This window comes from Thamnophis elegans, chromosome 1, assembly GCF_009769535.1.
Source record: "Thamnophis elegans isolate rThaEle1 chromosome 1, rThaEle1.pri, whole genome shotgun sequence".
Taxonomy (NCBI): Eukaryota; Metazoa; Chordata; class Lepidosauria; order Squamata; family Colubridae; genus Thamnophis; species Thamnophis elegans.
The window spans coordinates 100,602,067-100,624,566 of NC_045541.1; the positions used below are offsets into that span (position 1 = coordinate 100,602,067).

Genomic DNA, 22,500 nt, shown 5'->3' on the forward strand with positions numbered 1-22,500 from the left:
AGGGAGAGGGGAGGCCATTTTCACCCTCCCCAGGCTCCTAGAAAGCCATTGGCGAGGGCGAAAAATGGGTCCATTGTGGACCAAAAGCGGGGGAAGGGCGGGGGTCACCTGCGCCTGCATGCGGGGGAATCGTGCGCATAGAATTATGGGTATGGGCACGCCCGCACACAGCTCCTCTGCGCTTCCCCTGCTTTTGGCACTTGATGGGGAAAAAGGTTAGCCATCACTGCATTAGAGTAACTCAGTTTGCCAAAGGTTTTCCCTGCCATACGTTTCTGCCAGATTTTTTCTTACCCTGTCTTTGTTTTGCTTCGTGGTGTTTTTTTTTTTTGTGTGTGTTTGAGTGTGCCTTCGAATCAGTTTTTGGTAACTGCCTGGACTGTAGTCCCTGCAGTTTTCTTCGTAGGTTTTGTCAGAATTGGCTTGTCCATTACCTCATTCTTCCTAGGGTTGAGAGAGAATGACTAGCCCAAGGTCAATCATCCAGTTTCACATCCTGATTTGAGCAAAAGGAGAAAATGTCCATGCAGTAGGCAAGCAAAATTCGGGCGGGTTGTGGGAGCTGGGTGGGAGGCTTGTCAAGTTTCTGAGTGAGAATACAAAGACTGCATTTATGAGTAGCGTATTTTTTAAAAAAAAAAAACTTGTAGGAAGAAAGAAAACTTGACTGGTGAAAATGTCAGGAAGACTTGTTTGGAGAGATGGGAGCAGATAAGCAGAGGGAAGCAAGAGAGGAGGAGTTGGCGAAGCAAGAGAATTAGCGTATTTGTTCATGGGCAGTTTACTAGAGGCTGGGGAGAAAGTGTAATTTGAGTAGACAGTCAGTAATCCAATACCACCCAAGAGCTTGAAACATACCAAGGGATGGCTCAGAAAACTTGGTCAGGAACATGCAGAGCTTAAAATGAAGGAGAAGTCAAGAAGAATTTGCTAATCACAAAGCCAGATACCACATTTGCTTCTAGCAATGGAAGCCAATCCCTACACAGATGTAATAATCTCCCCACTGAACATGCACAGCTGACGCTTTCCCTGCTCAGCAGTTGCAATGATAAGGCATAATGAGCTGAAGAAGCTTGGATGAGAAGCAGAACATCTTGAAAGAAAAAAAAAACAGAAAGTCCAATTGCCTCTTGAAAAAGCACCTTTGAAGCATTATAATGAGCAGTCTTTTCACTTTCTCACAAGGCACTTGCTTTGTAGGATTCCAAGGCTAGCAAAGTTTGCCCATCTTTTTGGCTCCTATATTAGCAAAAGAAGGATTAGTGTTAGTTGAGGAGGGACCTGAGTGGGTATTCGTATTGAATTCAGTTGAATGTTGAATCGGTAGGTACAGCATTCAGTGGATCTGAACTGCCTGGCTCTTGGGTCCTGGCTCTGAGACTCAGACACCCCGATTGCTTTGTGCATAAGGTGGGACAAGAGTTTACAGTCGCCCAGTGCCTGTAAACCACTATACCAACTGGCCTGTTCTCCCTATCTTGGCATGCATATGTCATGGATCTTCTGATCTTCTTAAGCCTAGCAGCCTCCAGATGTGCTAGGTTGCAGACCCTCAACTCAATCATCATGAATAGGCTGCTTGAGATTTGTAAATTTCCCAAGATGTGAAGTTCTGAGCCACAGCACTTCATTCTTTACTCCAAACAGCTTACATCCTACAGATGACTTACTTTCTGGGAAAAAATACTCTAGGACTAAGACACCCCTAACACCCCTGAGGGTGTGTGTGTTCTGTTAAGATATAGCCTGTTGTGCCTTAAAATGATTTCTACTGTACTGTTGCAAAATGGCTTCTACTGTACAGCACAGTGGAGTTGCCGTGGTAATGGCTTCACAGTACTCCACAGGGGGGCTCCCTCTGGTAAGGGGGAAAATCCAACATTAGAGATTATGTTTGGTCCAGACATTTTCTCCCTATGAATAAATACCAGGGCAATGCCGGGTTATTAGCTAGTAGGTAGATAAAAATGCCAAATCCAGTCTAAACATCTGGCTGGCTGTGCGACCAACTATAATAATAAGCTATTTCAATTATTAGGAAGGACAATATTTAATTCATTTTTCACATTGCCCCATTATGTCTGTTTTCAGGAGCATTTGGATTATGAGATCATTCAGTCTCTCAATCCTGAATTCAGCAAAGCGGTTGTGAGAGTCAATGTGTTTCGAGAACATAGACAGACAATACAGGTATTTTACCAATGGAGAATTGGGCATTTGGGTGTTTTCTTTAATGTTGCTGTTCTACTTTGGTAGAAGCCAGAATTCAGCACTTAAGCAGTTTCTAATAATGCATGAAGGGCTTCTGAACAGGTCAGGATTGAAAACTACTTTATGAATAAGGGTTCATCAGCCTGAATGAAAATGCTTCTATTAATTTGTTTTAAATTTGGTTTTCTAGTACATGTGAACATGGGCTACATACAATGGTGGGATTCAAAAGTTTTTACTACCGGTTCTATGGACGTGACTTTGTGGGTGTGGCTTTGTGGATGTGGCAAGGGAAGAATACTGCAAAATCCCCATTCCCTCCCTGCTCCACTAACCTGCTTTCCAGCTCTGTTCTCCTGTTCAGGGCAACAAAAGAAGATCAGTTGTGAGGCAGAGGGGCTGGGGCCAGCCTATTTGCCAGTTCTCCAAACTACTCAAAATTTCTGCTACTGGTTCTCCAGAACCTATCAGAACTGGCTGAATACCACCTTTGGCTGCATAGTGTTATTAGCTATTGTTGTTAGCACTGCAGGCTACTGCTAGATCAGCAGGTCAGCGGTTCAAATCTCACCGGCTCAGGGTTGACTCAGCCTTCCATCCTTCCGAGGTGGGTAAAATGAGGACCCAGATTGTTGGGGGCAATATGCTGACTCTCTGTAAACCGCTTAGAGAGGCCTGAAAGGCCTATGAAGCGGTATATAAGTCTACTGCTATTGCTATTGCTATTGCTATTGCTATTCCATGTGATTTGCAGGTATAGCTCATTTATTACTTTAGATCAGTGCTGTCAAACTCGTGGCCTGCAGGACGGATGTATCAAGCGCTGGCCATGGCTGGTTAGCAAAGGGGGGGGGAGTTCCGATATGTCACGTGACATGGCCATGACAACACAAGTTTGACATCCCTGCTTTAGATAAAGGGAACTAAGCAAAATGAGAAATTTAAAGGGCTCTAAAAGAGCTTATTTTATTTTTGTTGCTGAGACACCCTCAGAAAGGCAGTTAGGATTTCTACCCTTTCCCTTTTCCCCCCCCAGTATATCCATCCTGCTGATGCTGTGAAACTGGGGCAGGCGGAACTTGTGGTAATTGATGAAGCTGCTGCCATTCCCCTTCCTTTGGTGAAGAACCTGTTGGGCCCTTATCTGGTCTTCATGGCCTCTACAATCAATGGGTAAGCTTTACTGGCTAAAGTGATGTCCAAAGGCTATTGATCCACTGTTTCTGAAAATTAAGAATATACTTTTTGTGGTTGTTTTTTTTTTTTTTTTGAATCTGAGATAAAAATACTCTGCTTCATCTGTTAAGTTAGTGAGCTCCTTCCTTTAAATATTTTGTACTGGAATTAATATCCAGTGATATAAAACACCTGTCTCTGATGGCAGTCAGTTGTGGCTGAGTCACACACATGCAGTTGCCATTGGATAATAGAATCAACAAATAATAAGCATTCATGAATGCCTGTCCCATTAGTAATAAGGACTTGTTTTATCTATTTGGCAGGGTTATTTTCACATTATTCCTTACTATTGTTCAAACACACACACACACACACACACACACACACACACCATTTATGTAAGTAACTTATTTTAATCTTAAGAAAAAAATTACTAAATGTTTCAGTTAAAAGAAAGACTTTGAAATGCTATTTCAACACACTGATTTATTTCAGAATTGGTAATGTTAAAACAGGAGTGAAATGTTATTAGATGTTTGACAGGAGTAGAAGAGAAAAAAAAAACAAAAACAAAAATTTGACCAGTTGGCATTGTAGCCAAGGAACTTTTTAGAGTATTTAATTGATTTAATTTATTATTGTATTTAAGTTATGAACGATACATTTTATTTTTTACTATGTTGTAAGATAAACTGGCATTTGACCGAAACGTTGCATGCATTCCAATGTTTTTAAATAATTTCTGTCCATTCTCAGTCTTAACAACAGAAAAATAACAAACCTGGCATTTTGTCCCTATGACTTCAACATTTCTAGAGATATTACATCTTTAGGACAGAATTTGGATTAATCTGCTTATATCGTAAGTTAAAACAGCTGCTGTTCTTGTTCTTTTGTCTGTTCCCATCTGACTGTTCTGTCTCTTGTTTTGAATAGATATGAGGGCACCGGCCGTTCCTTGTCTTTGAAACTGATCCAGCAGTTACGACAGGAGAGTGCACAGGCCCAAGCCAGCGTAACTGCAGAGAACAAAATAACCACTACAGCTAAACTGTCCTCAGGTATTTCTCTGAAACTGGAAACCTGCAGTACATAAGGCTGGTTGCTTAACTGAGCTGTATATTTTTTTGAAAAAGAATATAGAGGATAAAGTAATTGGGGAGAATCACAGAAAACTCACTTTTCCATGAGCTGTCTTTGATCTTAGATAACCTTCAAGGCGATTGACAGATCCTGAGTGATGGGTTTTCTTTCTTTGATGGGTTTGTTTGTTCTCTCATTAGATGATAGGTCTCTTGTTTCTTCAAATCCATCAGTTATTGAGGTTTGGGTTCCACACATTACTAATGTAATGTAGATGAGTTAGACATTTGGCTTGTCAGATTGTGCATGTCCAGGAATTAGTTAAATTATCTCTTTAAAAACAGTGACTTAACTCAAAATACGTGTCCACTTGTTAAGTGATTCACTGCAGATGTTAAGCTAGTAACATGATTGTTAAATGAAATCTGACTTTCCCATTGAATTGGATGCAAAAGGCGATGATATGACCCTGGGACATCATACATATGAGTCAGTTGTCAAGCATCCAAATTTCATTCACATGACCATGGGGATATTGTAACTGTCGTAAGGGTGAAAAAGGTTCATAGGTCACTTTTTTCAGTGACATTGTAACTTTGAACGGTCAACTAAATGAACTATTGTAAGTCGAGAATTACCTGCACCAGTTACAGCTCTTGTTTTTTGACCACCTTGACAAAAGAGATTTTTAGATCCTTTTGTATGTGTCTTTTTGTATATCATCTCTCCCCAGCCCGTACACTGCATGAAGTTTCGCTTCAGGAATCCATTAGATATGCTCCAGGAGATCCAGTTGAAAAGTGGCTGAATGATTTGCTATGCTTGGATTGTCTCAACATCACGAGAATTATATCTGGTTGTCCATTGCCTGAAACCTGTGATTTGTATCCTTGTGCTAATTTTCAGATTAAGTGCAGCTATTGTAGTCATATCTATATTCCCATCACATTGTTCTCTTTTAGGGAAAACATTCTGTGAAGCATAGAAAAGGAGCAAGAAGTAGTAAACAACAGAAATGAATAACATGAAGTAAGAAAAAGGAAAGAAACAGTAGCTATAACCAGTTTAGGCCAATACCATTCACTGTAACCCTACTTTTTTTGTTCTTGGTTCCACATATGTCAATTCATTAGTTACCTTTTGTTGTTTAAATTTCTCACTACTTTTTAAAAATGTGGGGTTTTTTTGTGCTGATCCCTCAGGTTTCTATTCAGCTCATATTTGTTCAACATTTATTCATTCTTGACTCTGCCTTTTGTTTTATCACATACACTATTGAGATGTCCCATTGCCATTGCATTCAATTCTCAGGTTTCTCCAGAGATACTCAACCCTCATTTCCATGCAACAAAGTAAATGAATTCTTATCTCATTTATTTTTTGGTAACAAACCTCTTAGTACCTCCTACCTTTCTACCAACATTTGCAGATCTTAAAAATTTACACAGACTTAGAAATAGAATTGATAACTATAGCTATTTACTTCCTCTGCTTTTCACTGCCTATGAAGTGTGTTGGACATTAGTAAATGTATTTGGACAATGGCAGTCTGTCAGCATTGAAGAAAATGTTGGCTTCCTTCTAGCTTTCAAACACAAATCAGGAATTTGTCCCTTAACTCATGGATGACACTCAGATATTATGTGAACAGAGACACTCTGTTCTGTTATCACAGAGCGTCAGAAACTTTTCTTCAGAGATTAATGGCCCTGTATGTGGCTTCTCACTACAAGGTTGGTGATCATATGTTATTTTCAGCTTGGACTTAGCAGAAAAATGGTGGGGTCACTCTGTTCTCTGCTCCTGCCTAAGATTGGACTGAAATCACTTAGCCCTGGGATGGTGAACCTGTGGCATGCATGCCACCGGTGTCACGCAGAGTCCTCTCTGTGGGCACACAAGCCGTTGCCCCAGCTCAGTTCCATTGCACATGCGCACACGTACCTCCCGCCAGTCAGATGCTTTTCTGGTCTCTGCCACACATTCGCCGGGAGTAGGGCGCATGCGCTACATGGGGTGGGGGGGATTCATGCACGCATGTGCAGGAATCACAGGTGCATGTACGGGGGTGAAGAGGCACCAGGGAGTTACATGCGCATGCGTAGTGGAGCGGGTGTGATGTATGTGTATCATGCATGCATTACATTTTGGCATGCAGCAACCTAAAAGGTTAGCCATCACTGCCTTAGCCAGTCCTTGCACTTATAACCATCACAGTGTCCCAAGAGTCAAATGATCAGAATTTGAGCGTTTGGCAACCAATATGTATTTATGATGGCTGCAGCATGCTGTCGTCACGTGATTGCCATTTGCGACCTTCCCAGGGAGCTTCTGAGAAGCAGAGTAAATGGGAGAAGCTAGATTTGTTTAACAAGTGGTTGCTTCATTTAGCAACGGAGGTTCCAATCCCAATTATGGTCATACATTAAGGACAACCTGTATATGATTCTAGGAAATAAAGTTTGCTAAAATTTTAAAAAAATAGATGCATAATAAAGATAATGTTAAATCTGGAGGCCACATTGAGTCATACAGAAACAGCATTCTGACCCAGGATACTTTTTGTCAGCTTTCGGCATTTGGGAATGTATTGGGAATAATACAATATAATAATAAAAGTGTTTCAAAGTCATGGGGCTTTGAAAGTGTAAAGAAAGTATCATTTCTAGAAATAACTGCTAGCCTGAATTAACGAAGCATGCTTGAATAACTGAGATCTAATTCTCTAACATGGGGTTGCAATCTTCCAGAATTCTCCTAATGACCTCCAGATGCTTTCGGATGCTCCAGCCCATCATCTCTTTTGCCTTTTGCCACCAGTCCCACCGACTCAAAATTCCTTGCCAGAAGTCCTTGCTGTGGTCCAGGTAAGAAGGATGTTTTCAAGTAACCAAAGTAATTAATAGTAAGACAAGAAGAAGCAGAACTAGAGAAATCAATAAGTAAGGACTCTGCAAACTCTAGGGAATTTGTATCTTTTCTTCATTGGTTCCGGGGAAGAAATTTGTCATGTTATCTATCATGTGAGCAAAGAATTGGGAGTCTCTATTTACAGTATTTGGGAATTACTAAAACCAAAGCATATGTCTTACTGATTTCTCAATTAAGGTAGACTTTCATTAATACTTTTTGAATTGTAAAACATGTCAGAATCAAAATTCTATTACCAGCAACTTCTACCTCATTTACATTATTGTTTTGGGGGAACAGAATAGATCAGGAGATTGGATTAACCCAGTCTTTCTAGTTACTATTAGAAAATAATAGTACTTTCTGTACTATTTTAAGTAATCTACACCTTCTGGTAGTTCTGTTACTCTTTTAAGTAATCTACACCTGGTACACAATTTTGGTTAAAAAAAACAGCTACATAATGTACTCCTGGAAAACTGAAACTTATCTTCCCTTTATTCCTGCAGGTATGTTTGGAGGGTGAGATATCACGACAATCTATTATAAACAGCCTGTCCAGAGGGAGAAAAGCCTCAGGAGATCTCATTCCATGGAACATCTCAGAGCAGGTAATAGATTTTGTACTTAAATCTACATTGATCTTTTTTAAACATATTGAATATCATATAACTTGTCTTGGTTCCTCCTAATGTATATATTGTAAGCAGAAGTGCTAAGTTTATAATTACGGCAGTTGAGCTAAGAACCCGATACACTGAACAAATTGGGGTTTCCTAAAAGGGTGATGCATTTTATCAGATTGCTGTCACTTACCGTATTTTTGGGACTATAAGATGCTCCCAACTAAAGACGCACATTAACTTTAGATGAGGAAAACAAGAAAAACAAAATCTGTCTCTGCCTCCCAGCATCCATCTGGTATTCATCTGGCTAGTGTCCTTGCAGCAAACAGCCTGGTCAGCCTCAGCACATTATCATAGCCCCAGCACGTGGCTTGTCAGGGCGCCTCTCCATTGCGCCCACCACCAGTCAACTGAGCTGAGCTGCCGCCACCGCCAGGGAATACTGGAGCCTTCACTGCTGAGCAGCTGATTGGTGATTGGATTTGCCTCCCAAAATAACACCGATCAGCTGTTCTAGGTGGCAGGGATCACCTTCGCCACAGCCCGTTTGCATTAGCTGCCGCCTGTTTGCCACTGCCCATTCGTCTTCACTGCCACCTGTTTGCTGCCGCTGCTGCCCGTTCACCACCAATAACCGGCAAACAGGATGCAGCAAATGGGCTGCAGCAGCATTCCCTGCCACCAAAAACAGCTGATGGCTGCCGCACCAACCCCCCTCCCCCCCACCGCAATATTCTTTCTATAAGACGCACAGACAGGGCAGAGTGTGTTTTATAGTCCAAAAAATACAATATATATATCTTATAACTATATTTTTCAAAATCTATTTTGCCTTGGAATCAGATCATATATTTTCTTTTTCTTTTATTTTATTGATTTGGTTGTAAAACTACTCAATTAAAAATTATTACTATTGAATACTTTCCCATTAGAAATCATTTATTTATTCCTCCTGTTTTTATTGATAGTTCCAAGATCCTGATTTTGGCAGCCTTTCGGGTGGAAGAATTGTACGCATTGCAGTCCATCCTGATTACCAAGCGGTAAATTTATTTCAAATTTCACCAAAATACATCTCAGTGATAATTGAGGAAACATTATTCTGGTTAAAATAATTGCAAAGTATATGTAAATAACTGATATGCAAGATTTGTTAAAACAGTCTTGAAGCTGAGGTTCATACTTAAATCTTAATTGATTTGTTTTTATTTTATTTTTACATTATGAATACCATTCCGTTGATGTCAGTTTCCTTTAGTTTGAGCATGATTTGCCACTCTGTTTATATCTTCAATCAATGTACCTTTGGATGCCAGCCCTTGGCCTAAATTCTTTATTGAACTACAAAAATGTGCCTTGTTTTGACCAAATAATAACAGTCTAATCATATTTATAAATCAGTTTTAGAGCAGGATAAATGGGGACTGCCTGCATTAGTTTACAGGGTTATTTTTATGGTTCCATTATTGTTACATAAATTGACTTAAATGCTAACAATTTAACTCCGTAACATGAAATGGAAATCTAGTTCTGTTTAGTCTGAAGGTATATGTTTTCTTTTCTCTTTGTTTTCTTTTAATATAATTTAACAGTTTAAAACTGAACTATACCAGCTGCTATGGTGTATTGGAGAGACCCAGATTTATTAGGCTACTGTTTATTACTGCAGAGATTGAAAAGGTTTTATTTTAAGAAGATAATTATTAAAGGATTTTGATTAATTGAGTATATGTCATCAACTCAGTTTCATCTTCTGGTGACCACACAGATAAATTTTTCTCCATAACTATTTGTCCCTAACTTGATCCTTCAGTTTACAAGCCTGATTGTACTATTCTTCTTCTTCCTTCTTATAATTCAAGGTATCAATCTGAGATGCTTTTGAAATTATCTTGATGTTCTGGGCTTTAAAAATGCTTTAGCCCCTATTGCCTATATTTGATTCAAAATCACCTTATGTTCTATAACCATGCATACTCATGAAAGTCTGTTTCAAATAATGTCACAACAATTAATCACTCTGTGCAATAACTGGTAAACTGGGAACATTTGCATGTTTAAACACCTTCCTCTAATGTGCTTTCTTCTAATTCTTTCTTGATTTTGGTAGATGGGTTATGGTAGCCGAGCTTTGCGTTTGCTCCAGATGTATTATGAAGGGAAATTTCCTTGTTTGGAAGAAAAGGTTATTCAGAAGCCAAGAGAAATTGCTACTGTGAGCAGTGAGGTATGAAGTTTTCTTTATGACTGGTGGTATCAAGTTGGCACAAAACTTCATTGAAGTTCTTGAATAAATAAGCAAATTTCAAGCTATAATTTATTGATAAAAGAGAATATTTGTAGCACAGGGTGGAACTGTGGGGTCCTTGGTGGCTCTCTGAGCTTGCCTGTTGCTCAAAGAGCACCAAGAACCCCAACAAGCTATTATTTGGCTCTTCTTCCTCTTTTGTTAAGATGCTCTCCATTGTTTCAGGCTGTCAGCTTACTAGAAGAAGCTGTGATGCCTCGGAAGGATTTGCCACCTCTGCTTCTCAAGCTGAGTGAGAGGCAAGCTGAGCATCTGGAGTACCTTGGTGTCTCTTATGGCTTGACGTCGAGGCTTCTCAAGTAAGCATTTTGCTGTAAATGTGCATTACAGTGGGAAAGGTTTATTTTTGTTATTGTGTATCAGTGTAATTTTGCCAGATCTTATGGGTCCAACTAAGGGGATTGTTCTTTGGGACACTTGCTACTTACAGATTCTATGGAATGTGTGCAATTTCTGTTCTGTTCTGCAGTTTCTGTTACAAACAGGGTATTGCATCGATTTTCTGTTGCAAAAATTCTATTTCTTCAATTTTTCCAATCAAAACAATCATTTTTATTTCAGCCGACAAACTATTTAAAGCTTTTCTCATTCATTTTAGTGACATTGTCCTAACGAGGAGCTTTTCCATATGGCATTTCTGCTTGAGAGAAGAGAAATAAAGAGAATAAAATATTTATGTTCCTGAATGTCTTGCTTGAGAAAGACAGTATTAGGGAGTGTCAGTTGAAAATGTTCAGTTTTTAAAGCAGGATAGACATGTCCCACAATTCTCTTATGAATGAACTTCATAAGATTGAATGAACTTTCTCTTGATCATAGATTAATATTTATTGTTTTTTATTTTCCTACTAGATTTTGGAAACGGGGTGGATTCGTACCAGTCTATTTGAGACAAACTCCAGTAAGTTTTGCTTCATAGTCCAAGACTATAACAGGACTTCTATGATTATTTCTTGAATATCAGGGAGGAGGTGAAATTCTGTTGGCAAATGATTTGTTTTTTCTTCGTCAGAAAATGGCAGGGTAACTTTTCTTTACTAGAAAGGTGGAATAAAAGCTAATGAAAGGAACAAACATGGATATAATCACACTTGAGTGGTAGGATTACTACTTGCGTAGCTCCATCAGGTTTAAGATTTTCCAAAGCTCCCCTGTTTATTTCATAGCTCAGAATCTCAGAATACAGGTATCGTTAAGCATGATTTATGCTTATTTGTAGTAAAATCTCACATTTGTACCAATTCAAAATCTTATATAGCTATCAGAAGCATGCTCTCAAGGTTTTATAAACCAAATTACAAGGTGTTTTTTTTTTGCCTTGGAATATCATCCAACAGTATTGTAAGACTAGAAATATAGGGGATTTATTAGTTATTTGATACAAGTGTTCTCATTCTTCAGCCCCATAAATCTTAGCCAAAGAACTCTAAATTCTTTTTTACCCATCCATTTACTGACTCGTAAGATGTAGACAAGGGGAAGTACATAATTCTTCTGTTTTTGGGGCAAATCTGCTACTTTAGAAATGGCGATTCATTTATTTAATTAGGGCTTTAAGTGGTGGTGGGGATATAAGGCAGAGGCTGGTACTTATCTGCCAGAGACACTATATGGAGTTGGATGGAATGATTTCTGAGGTTCCTTCCAAACCTTATATTCCATTATAGAATTTAGTTCATTTAATCAAAATGTTTGGTTAACTTGTGCCAATGATGACTCAGTTTTCATGGCATGGAAATATTCTCTCATCCCTGCTAACTATATTTCTGTTGATATAAAAATAATTTAATTTAAACAAATAGTTGCTGTTTGTTGAAAACATAGTGTGCTAATAGCCCCAGTGGCTTTGTGTCTAGAATGATCTGACCGGGGAACACTCATGCATTATGCTGAAGATGCTGAACGAAGAAGAAGAGAACACAGGGGAGAGCTGGCTCACTGCTTTCTGGAAAGGTGAGTTAATTAAGACACTTGGCGGTTGATTTAATCAGCCCTTACATGATTGGGAAACCTTGAAAAAAATGGCACCATCTCCGTGGTACTACTTTGAAAGTTTCAGTATAACGGAGAAAGCTATGGACTAACTTTGACAATCCCAGTTTTCACAATTGATCAGTGGACAAAAGTTGCAAGTTTTTTTTTTTTTGTTACATCCATGTTGTAATAAAGGAGAATATTTATAGCTCAGGGTTGACATGAGGGATCCTTGGTGCTCTCTGTACTTGGCTGGTTTTTTTGCAGATGTTTACATTTCCCAAACTAGATAACACCATCAGTGCTAGTCCTGATGCACTGAAGATGTTACCTAGTTCGGGAAATGTAACATCTGCAAGAAAACAGGCAAGCACCAAGGATCTCTCATCCATGTTTCTCAACACTGCAAGCTGTGGAATTCTGGAAGTTGACATTCACACATTATAAAATTGTCTAAGGTTGAGAAATATTGTGTTACATGATAGCCCCTTGTTTTTCTCGTTGCTCTACAGATTTCAGGAGGAGATTCTTGTCTCTCTTGTCTTACCAGTTCAGCACTTTCTCCCCATCATTAGCTTTGAATATATTACAAAACAGGAATGTCAAGCAACAGTCACAATCCTGTAAGTATATGCAAGCTCCTGACAACTTAAACAAAATTCATAAAACAACTTAAACAAAATCCTTGAAAAAGGAAGAGCGGATCACAATTTTAAAAAAGAGTAGAGCTTAAATGTTTAGCCTATTAGAAACTGAATGAAGAGTTTTCATAGATCTTCATTCAGTTTCTAATAGGCTAAACATTTAAGCTCTACTCTTTTTTAAAATTGTGATCTGCTCTTCCTTTTCTTTGTTCTTCAATTTTAAATGTTCTTCAATTTTTAAATGATTTTTGACTATTTTATTGCATACAAATATTTTTCAAAATAATGTATTCTCGTTAGGCAGAACACATTAGTATTTGCATGTTGTATTAGAGTAACTCTTTGAAATCTGTTTCAAGTTACAAGTAACTATTAGTGGTTTTCTATTCCTTAGAAAACTGCTAATACGCATGATACATTATCTTGTGTTCTCCCTCCCTAACCTGACACACAACTCAATAAGAAAAAAAATGTATATACATTATCCGTGTCCAGGTTAATGTTCTTTAGGTGTGTTTCACTTTATCTCCCAAAATTTCTAGATGGCATAATAATCTGTGCTCAACGAATGGGTTCAAATGCCTCAATTCTACCCAAAGGAAGCTGGTTGGAGATTATGAGAGCCAGGGATTAAGGCATGTAGAGAGATGCAGATTGATTAAAATTAGTGTAGACAGTGAGCTACTGATGATAAACTACTTCAGATCCTATTTTTGCTTAACATTTTACTTTTTCTTCTATTTATCACCAATTTGCTCAGCTCTCAGCCGTAATGAACTAGAAGCGGTCTTCATCCCTTATGACCTGAAGAGACTAGAGATGTACTCAAGAAACATGGTGGACTATCACTTGATCATGGACATGATCCCAACTATTTCTAGAATGTACTTTCTCAACAAGTTTGGAGATATGCCTCTTTCTGCTACTCAGGCTGTGCGTACTACTTAACTAACTACTGTTGAATTAATTGAATTCACTTCATTTGATGACCTGCCAATGGGTCTTCAATTGATACTTCAATTTTTTCACTAGCATCTTTTTACCCATGATATAAATGTTTCTAAAATGTGTGTTTCAATAAGCCCCAAATCTTTATTACACATACCATTTGATATTCTCTGGAATCCAGTAGTGGATTTTTGATGGTTTCATAGTCAGAAACTTCTTTAGATGAAGTCTGATTAGCTTTGGAATTATAGGTCCAACCAGACATCATTTGGAATCATGAACACTTCCAGATTTTATTTAGGCTCGGTCTCTAAACCAAGTAGTTAAATCTCTGAGAAACCTCTGAGCTTAACTATTGACAGTATTCACTTGGACAGTAAATTATTGTGAGTAGTGATTCCTCTAGGCAGAGAGTTGGGAAAATGACTAGTAGTTGCTGGAGCCAAAAAACCAAACACTAGACACACCAAAGGAGTAGGGAGTTTGATTAAATTTATTCACGCCTTACTTTTAGATCTTTGGGGATCCTGCCTTAAAACAAAAACAACCTCTTTTGAAATGGTCAATCAAACTATTAACTCAGGAAATGAGATGTCAAGCAGTAGCAGTTAATATCCTTTTACTCTTTCTCTTCCCAAAGGACAAGATTGATTTGCCAACCTCAGCTGAGGAACTATAGGCAGTGCTTCTCCTTCACAGTAACTAACTCCCTTTCATTCCACCTGTCCTGAATGGATCAGTTCTCTTCTAAAAAGTGAGCTGGTTCAAGGCCAGGTCTTGATGAAAGGGGAAGGGAGAGTTTTACAATATTGAATAGCGGAGCGGTTTCTTTTCTTTCTCTCTGTCCCAGAATGCATCCATCTTCAAACCGCCATTTCCACTTCTTCCCTCACCAGTGCAGCCTTTAAGATCAACAGGCAGGAAAATACTCAATCCCATGAAAAGGCAGGTGTTGTCCCTTCACCACATTGCCCCCTTCTCAGGCCTTGGAGAGCTCTCTTTGCTGGGGCTTTGTCTGTACAATGAGGTGGGGGACATCATCTCTCTATATATTTGTAGTGTCACGGAATAGTGAAATCTGTATAGCCATGATGAAAATGGTACAAAGACGTAAGATACAGAATATAGATACTGTGGTTGTTAGCTATCAGTAAGTATTTGAACTGCTTTGGTTTAGATCCAAATTATCACAGTGCATGGTTTGTCTTGGTGTTTGAAGTAGAAGGATGAGTAGATGAATTCCAGGGCTCAAACAGAGCGAGGAGAAAACGAAGAACTGACCTGGCTAGATATGAATAGGAAATAGCAAATGTGGAACACTAGGAAAAAGGGCTTGTGGGGAAGACAGACATGTGGAGAAAGCTGTACCTGCTGTGTATTCAATACATGTGTTTATGGGCCTTTGTAATTGGCCTTCTGAGTTATTTTCACCTATCTAAAAGTTTTGCTGATTCAGAAATTGGCTAGATGAGATATTAATGTAATACCATACTTGCCTAAGATGAAACTTGTCATTACACTGCATCAAAGCAAAGGAAACCTTTTTCTTTTGTCAGGCTCTTCTTCTTGGAATTGGTCTTCAGCACAAATCCGTGGACCAGTTGGAGAAAGAGATAGGGCTGCCTAGTGGCCAGTTAATGGGCCTCTTCAACAGGACCATCCGCAAAGTTGTTCAGGTAAATGCCCTTTGGGGGCAGCATTTAACAGGATGAATCATTTGCTGAAGCACAACACTCTAAGCTTCTATTACAGATTCTTTGTAGGGAAATGCCTTCAGTGTGCTTTGTAGTATGTGATAATGCTTTTTATATCAGTAGTGATTCTTAGAAATTCAATGCAGGGAAATTAGGAAATAAACAGGAATGATGTTTTGGGGATACATAGAAATATTTTGGGCAGAAAGGCGATCCACCCCACCATTCTTTCTTCCCTAGTTGTTCAACAGTGTCCAGGAGAAGGCTGTAGAAGAGCAAATGGCAGTAATGAAAGAAGTTAGAATGGAGCCAACCTTGAAGTCTTTAAATGAAGATTTGGTAATTATCTTTATATAAGCTTTTCAGTTGTTGGTGTTCAATATCCCCTTGTGATTTTTTTTGGCTATATCTAATAGAATCACAATATACAAATGCATATTTCATTCATTCACTCATTCATTTGCCAATAAATACTGGAAGTTGAGCAAACAAAACTGGTACTTTCAAATCTGACTTTTGAGCATTCAGAAGTGCCCAGCATGTCCCTTCTGAAGACAGATGTTCTGTTTTCAATAACTTGGATAATTTCTGCAATACTTACACATGTTCAGCTGATCAAGTGTGTAAATTGTATGATATTACCATGTGTTTAAAAGCTCATTTTCTTGGGAATTTTACTTCGCACTTAGAATGAATAGGTGTACTATCTCATGTGAGATGCATTAAGAAGCACCAGGCTCTTTAGAATTAACATAGATCATTGATTAGCTTTTGTCCTTGGTTTGAGAGTCGTAGTGCATTCATTTTAAATAACCGTGTACAGTGCCTGTTATTTATAACGTGGATTTTCTAATGCAGGAAGAAGCAGCCAAAGAATTTCAAGAAAAACATAAGAATGAGATTGGAAAGCTAAAAGATCTGGATCTTTCACAGTAAATTTTTTAATTCTTTTTCCTTCCCCTGTCCCTGTAACAAATAAACAAATTATCTCCAGGAAAATTAAATCATTTAAGCTATTTGGCCAAAGCATTGGTGTTAGAATCTCTTCCCCCCGATAAATGGTTCTGTAGTGAAACAAGGAATCCTTCCATATTTTTTTCTCTCTCAGAAAAGAGAAAGACAAAATCTACCTTTATATGGGCTTCCAAAACACCAGACGTCTCCTGAGGTCTCAGGAAGGTTAAAATTCAGTTTGGTTTGCTTTGAAATGCATTTGCTCGGCTTCAATGAGCCAGAGAATCTCTCTGAAGTGTTTGGGGGATTTGGCCAAATCAGATGCATATTATTGCTTTATAACATAAAAAGTAGGTCCCTTGGGTACTAATTGTAAGGGACAATGAGCACACTCTGGATTTATGCATTCTTTCCTTTTCCTTTTGATGCCTGACCTTCTGCTCCCCCTTCTTTTAATAGTGGTTATGTGTTGAGTATGACTGCCTTTCCCTAATTTTGGGGACTGGTGTAGGATGGATGGGCCAATTTCATTTTTACTGACATAAATACTTCAACCAAAGCTGAATAAATCACACTCTTTTAAAGTGCAGGTGCGGTTTTTTCACTTAGGAATCTCATTTTTTTTTAAAGCTGAGTCAATCAGATTGTGCTTTTGAGGGCCAGCCCTCTGGAACGATCTCCCCATGGAGATCCGGACCCTCACTACCCTCCAGGCTTTCCGCAAAGCCACGAAGACCTGGTTGTTCCGGCAGGCCTGGGGCTGATGGATTCCAGCCCCACTTGAATTGTTATGACTGTTGTTGTTTTTACTCTGTCTTTTGTTTTATTGTATCCCCCCCCTTCCTCTAATTGTTAGCCGCCCCGAGTCCCTCGGGAGTGGGGCAGCATACAAATTAAATAAACACAAACACAAACGATGCTTGTACAGAATTCTGATTTGGCAGAATTCTAGTATGGCAGAGGTTACTATTTTTTGACCAGGTTGTCCTGATGTTTAGAGTGGTTTTATTTTCACTTAGATACGTTATCCGAGGAGACGATGAAGAATGGAATGAAGTACTGAGTAAAGCAGGACAGGATGCATCTGTGGTCAGCCTGAAGAGGTTAGTGTTGGGGCACTCACATCTCAGAGGCCTATTATAGCAATAGCACGGAGACTTATATACCGCTTCATAGTGCTTTACAGCCCTCTAAGCTGTTTACAGAGTCAGCCTATTGCTCCCAACAAACCTCATTTTACCAATCTCAGAAGGATGGAAGGCTGAGTCAACCTTGAGCTGGTGAGAATTGAACTGCTGGCAGCCAGCCATCAGCAGAAGTAGCCTGCAGTACTGCATTCAAGCCAGTGCACCATCACGGTTCTTATCTACTACAAATAGTCCTTGACTTATGGCTATTCGTTTAAGAACCATGTGAGATGATGATGGTTGAAAAACATGATTTATGAATGGATCTTGTACTTACAACTATTGTTGGATCCCCACAATTACATAAAATCAGTCACTTGGCAACTACCCTGTATTTATGCCAGTTGCTGAATCCTGGGGTCATAGGATCACAATTTACAACCTTCCTGGAGGGCTTCCAACAAGTATATTCAGTATGGGAAGCCGGATTCATTTACTGTCCGCAGCAAAAAAAAGTTGTAAAACATGATTCGCTTAACAACTGCATTGCTTAGCAACAGCAGTGTTGGTGCAGTTGTCATAAATCAAGGACTACCTGTAGTATTCTTTCCAACCTTAGAAAAGTAAGAAATTAGCAAAACAGTCTTACTGTTGACTAACTCTTGGCTGTTGGGAGGGATGCAGATGTTACCTTACCAGCAGAGAGAAGCTCTTGGCATTGGTTTTTTTTTTAGACTGGGAATCTTGGACATTTAAACTACCATCTTCACAGAGGTGATATTCAGCAGGTTCTGACCAGTTCTGGAGAATCAGTAGCGGAGTAGTTCGGAGAATCGGTAAAAACCACCTCTGACTGGCCCCACCCCCATCCATTCTCTGCTTCCCAAGTCCCAACTGATCAGGAGGGAATGTGGATTTTAAAGTATCTTTCCTCTGCCATGCCCACCAAGCCATGCCTATAGTAGTAAAAAGTTTTGAATGCCACCACTGCATCTTCACCACTGTTTTTTAAAGCTAGCTTCAGCGATACTTTGGGCCCAGTGCATTTATCTTATAACCTGTGTATTATATTTTACCTCAGTGACAAGAAGAGAAAATCAGAAGTCACCATAGAACCAAGGCAGGAGAAGAAATTTAAGAGAAAAAATCAAAAGCCGAAGTTGAAGAAATGATTAAAAAGAGGGAAAGCCTCCATCATATGGCCTTGGACTTTCTGTTTTGTGAAATCCTGATGTCGTTTGCCAAGCAAATGAGTTAAAACTATGAAAAAACTTTACCTTAGGAGTGGAAACACCACAAGGATTTTTTTTATTGTTGTTGCTTCATATAAAAGCAGCCTTCAAGCAACACCATTTGGAAGTTATTTTTATTGCTGCCAGCTCAGCATTTGTGCTCCATTAAAAGAGACTGCAGAGCAGCAAACGGGATTATTACCAGGAATTGTGACTTCAATATTGCTTTACAAAATCTGGTGGTTTCTCTTTTATTCTCTCTCTCTCTTGTTCTCTCTCTTATTCTCTCTCTCTCTCTCTCTCTCTCTCTCTCTCTCTCTTTCTTTCCCTCTTGTTCTCTCTCTCTCTCTCTCTCTCTCTCATTCTTTCCCTCTTGTTCTCCTCTCTCTTATTCTCTCTTTCCCTCCCTCTCCTCTTTCTCACATTCTCTCTCTCTTTATATGGGTGCATGCGTGCCTATGAATATCTTCCCTTTGAGTTACTATTGGATATTCGAAGAGAAGCTGGTATTCGATGTTAAACTATTTTTTTTAAAAAAATCAGTGGAATTAAAAAGCATTCCATGTTATTTTACACTGCTGAAAGTACTTTAGATGCTTGTCGCTCATTATTGTTTATTTGATGATAAAGTTACTGGTCTGAAAGGTTTTCCCTCCTGTTTTAATGGTTGGAGTCAGTTCTTTTACACCATAAGCGGTTATGATATGGGCAGGTGAGTGGAGTCTTGCCAGTTAAATTGACTTTGTGATTACATCAGGGCTCAGAGCTTCCACCCGTAAGAGAACAAGTAGGATTAGGTGATTGCCTGAGACTTGACTTTTCACGCACTGTGTGTTGCAGAGAGAGCGTAAGTGTGGAAACCCAAGAATGTTGTGCTATGTAAACCTCCAATATAGTCTTTTCATTATCTGGACTCTGGATGTTAGCTGGAAAGTATTTCAATGCCATTTGATGGAATTTCAAAAGTTCAAATTGACAACGTTTAATAGTGTGTGATTTAAGTGGTACACTCGATTTCCATGGCTCTGTTCCTTCTCCGTGGATGTTGTTCTCCCCTTTTCTGCAGCCTCCTTTCCCAGTAGATATTACCATCGTATATTAAACCTACTTTATATGATTTTCTTTACTGAGCTTATGGAGATTCATCTTATAGATCGTGAGTTCTCTCGCTCTCTCTGTTTTTGTTGGCCAGCCTGATAGGAACATTGCCTTATTCCCTTACACATTTAAAGCTTACTCTGCAACTTATTTTACCTTGGATTGAGTTGCTTTTGTGTGGCCTTGATCATTTCGGGTTTGAGGTCTGCCTTGTCAGCATTGAACAGTTGATTTGCCAAAAGATTAGGGATGACGGCAGCCCTCAAGTGTTCCTATCCCAACCTTGGAATTGGAGTTCCAACTATGCTGGAACTCCAGCACAAAGTGGGACTTGAAAGATCATATTGCAGCTCCTTGTGGAACTCAAACCCCCCCAAAGCCCCTCCCCCACATCACATTTTTGCGAAAAAAATGGGCCGTTATTCACAAAAATGGAGGCATTTTTGCCTTTCCCCAGGGCTGGGGAAGGCAAAACCAGCTTCGTTTTTGCAAAATAAAAGGCCCGTTTTCTACCAAAAAATGGCATTTTTGCCTTTCCCCAGCCCTGTTGAATAGCAATAGCAATAGCAGTAGACTTATATACCGCTTCATAGGCCTTTCAGGCCTCTCTAAGCGGTTTACAGAGAGTCAGCATATTGCCCCCAACAATCTGGGTCCTCATTTTACCCACCTCGGAAGGATGGAAGGCTGAGTCAACCCTGAGCCGGTGAGATTTGAACCGCTGACCTGCTGATCTAGCAGTAGCCTGCAGTGCTGCATTTAACCACTGCGCCACCTTGAAGCCTGCAGAGTGCTCCTAGGGGCCGGGGAGGACAAAAAATGTTTTTTTTCTTACTTACCTCTTTGAAATCTTGGTGTGTCTTATACATCGGTGCATCTTATAGTCTGAAAAATATGGTAAGTACTTTTAGGATTTCTGGGAGTGCCAACAAAGGGGGTTAAGGTGTTACACTTTTCAACCATTCTGCATAGAACCAGCTATGCCTTCTTCCAGATGCTCTCTTCTGTCCTCTGACCAAGTTTCTATTTTCTTGCCTCTTTTTTTTTTTTTTTTTGGTACTAAATATCATCCAAAACTCACGGGCTGTTTGGAAGATTTTACTCAAACAACTTAAAAATAAAGTTGTCTTTGGGCAAAGTCCAGGGTTTTATGGAACATGCTGATCCCTCGTTCTTGTTTCTTGTTGGCTTATTTTGGCTCCGTCTTGTCAGGGTTCACCTGGTGAGTTTGTTGTTGAAGGGGATGAAGGCAGCTTTGAATGCGGCTCAGATTCCTACCGGTTGGAAAGATTCCATCCAGGGAGCAAGTAGGGCAGAGAGGGAGAGAGAGAGAGATGCCTGGGTGGAATTTTCAGAGCAGCTGCCAGTCACCGCAGATACAGATAGAGGCCTTAGTGATCTAATTCAGCCTGTTTTATAAGGGGCGTCATTCATTCACGTCTGTCGGATCGAATCTGTGTGGTGGTGGAACAGCAGCGGGAGGTAAAGGAGCTTGTGCTAGGAGTGGTGACTCAGGCTGCCTTAATGCAATTTGAGTCCAAGGTAGCAAGAGTTTTAAATTGCTTCCAAATGCATCCATTAGCCTGTAGAGAGCATAAGGACAGGCGTCCACAGATGTTCTTGTTTTAGTGACTGTGTAACTGACTGCCTGTTCAGATCAGTAGGACGTCTCTCTCTAGGTTACATCCTGCGTATAAAAGTTAGGTTAGAAACATCCACTGTTAAGATTGATTTAAAGGTGGGGAAATGTAAAAGAATGAAACACTTGCAGTTCTAAGAACAGCTAGTATAAAATAGTTATTACTGGTTCATAATCATTATTGGTTAGAAGTAGTATTGAAGAAAGCTTACGGCCACAATTGACCCCCAAATTTAAGTTGCTAAATGAGACAGTTCAGTGACATTTGCTCCATTTTATGACCTTTCTTGCCACAGTTGTTAAGCCAATCACTGCAGTTGTTAATCACACACACAATTGTTAAATGAATCTGGTTTCCCAATTGACTTTGACTGTCAGAAGGTCCCAAAAGAGAATCACCTGACACCAAGACATTGCATCGGTCATAAATATGAGTCAGTTGCCAAGCATCTGAATTTCGATCACATGGCCACGGGGATGCTGCAATGGTCGTAAGTCTGATAAATGGTCCCAAGTCCCTTTTTTTGAGTGCCATTGTAACTTCAGTCACTAAACGAACGGTTGTTAAGTCAAGGACTACCTGTATTTGTAAGATTTCCAAGTAATTTCTGTTTGACTTTAGGGTTGCCTTCTGCTTCCACCACTGCCAATTCTGGGGATGCTTTAATTCTATACTGTTGCATGACTACTACAAGAACAATAGAGGAAGATTAAATAAAGCTGGCAGTGACCTTGGAGGTCTTCTAGTCCAGCGCCCTGCTTAAGCGGAAGAACCTGTACCATTTCAGATCAGTGACTGTCTAGTCTCTTCTTAAAAACCTCCAGTGATGGAGTGGCCATGATTTTTGAAGGCAAACTGCTCCACTGGTT

At 39.5% G+C, this 22,500-nt stretch overlaps 1 protein-coding gene across 1 annotated transcript in view; it reads left to right on the forward strand.

Moving 5' to 3' along the window:
• NAT10 (N-acetyltransferase 10) overlaps nt 1–18,903 on the forward strand; it is a 33,965-nt gene extending 15,062 nt beyond the window's left edge. Inside the window, exons 11-29 of the mRNA XM_032225732.1 lie at nt 2,095–2,193; nt 3,251–3,387; nt 4,330–4,454; nt 5,210–5,360; nt 6,113–6,209; nt 7,227–7,343; nt 7,896–7,997; nt 8,981–9,055; nt 10,123–10,239; nt 10,486–10,619; nt 11,173–11,221; nt 12,177–12,273; nt 12,807–12,917; nt 13,699–13,871; nt 15,443–15,562; nt 15,821–15,919; nt 16,439–16,512; nt 17,554–17,637; nt 18,743–18,903. Coding sequence (XP_032081623.1) covers nt 2,095–2,193; nt 3,251–3,387; nt 4,330–4,454; nt 5,210–5,360; nt 6,113–6,209; nt 7,227–7,343; nt 7,896–7,997; nt 8,981–9,055; nt 10,123–10,239; nt 10,486–10,619; nt 11,173–11,221; nt 12,177–12,273; nt 12,807–12,917; nt 13,699–13,871; nt 15,443–15,562; nt 15,821–15,919; nt 16,439–16,512; nt 17,554–17,637; nt 18,743–18,833 — 2,052 coding nt within the window. The 3' untranslated portion in view covers nt 18,834–18,903. The remainder of the gene's footprint in view (nt 1–2,094; nt 2,194–3,250; nt 3,388–4,329; nt 4,455–5,209; nt 5,361–6,112; nt 6,210–7,226; nt 7,344–7,895; nt 7,998–8,980; nt 9,056–10,122; nt 10,240–10,485; nt 10,620–11,172; nt 11,222–12,176; nt 12,274–12,806; nt 12,918–13,698; nt 13,872–15,442; nt 15,563–15,820; nt 15,920–16,438; nt 16,513–17,553; nt 17,638–18,742) is intronic.
• Nucleotides 18,904–22,500: the final 3,597 nt, after the last annotated feature.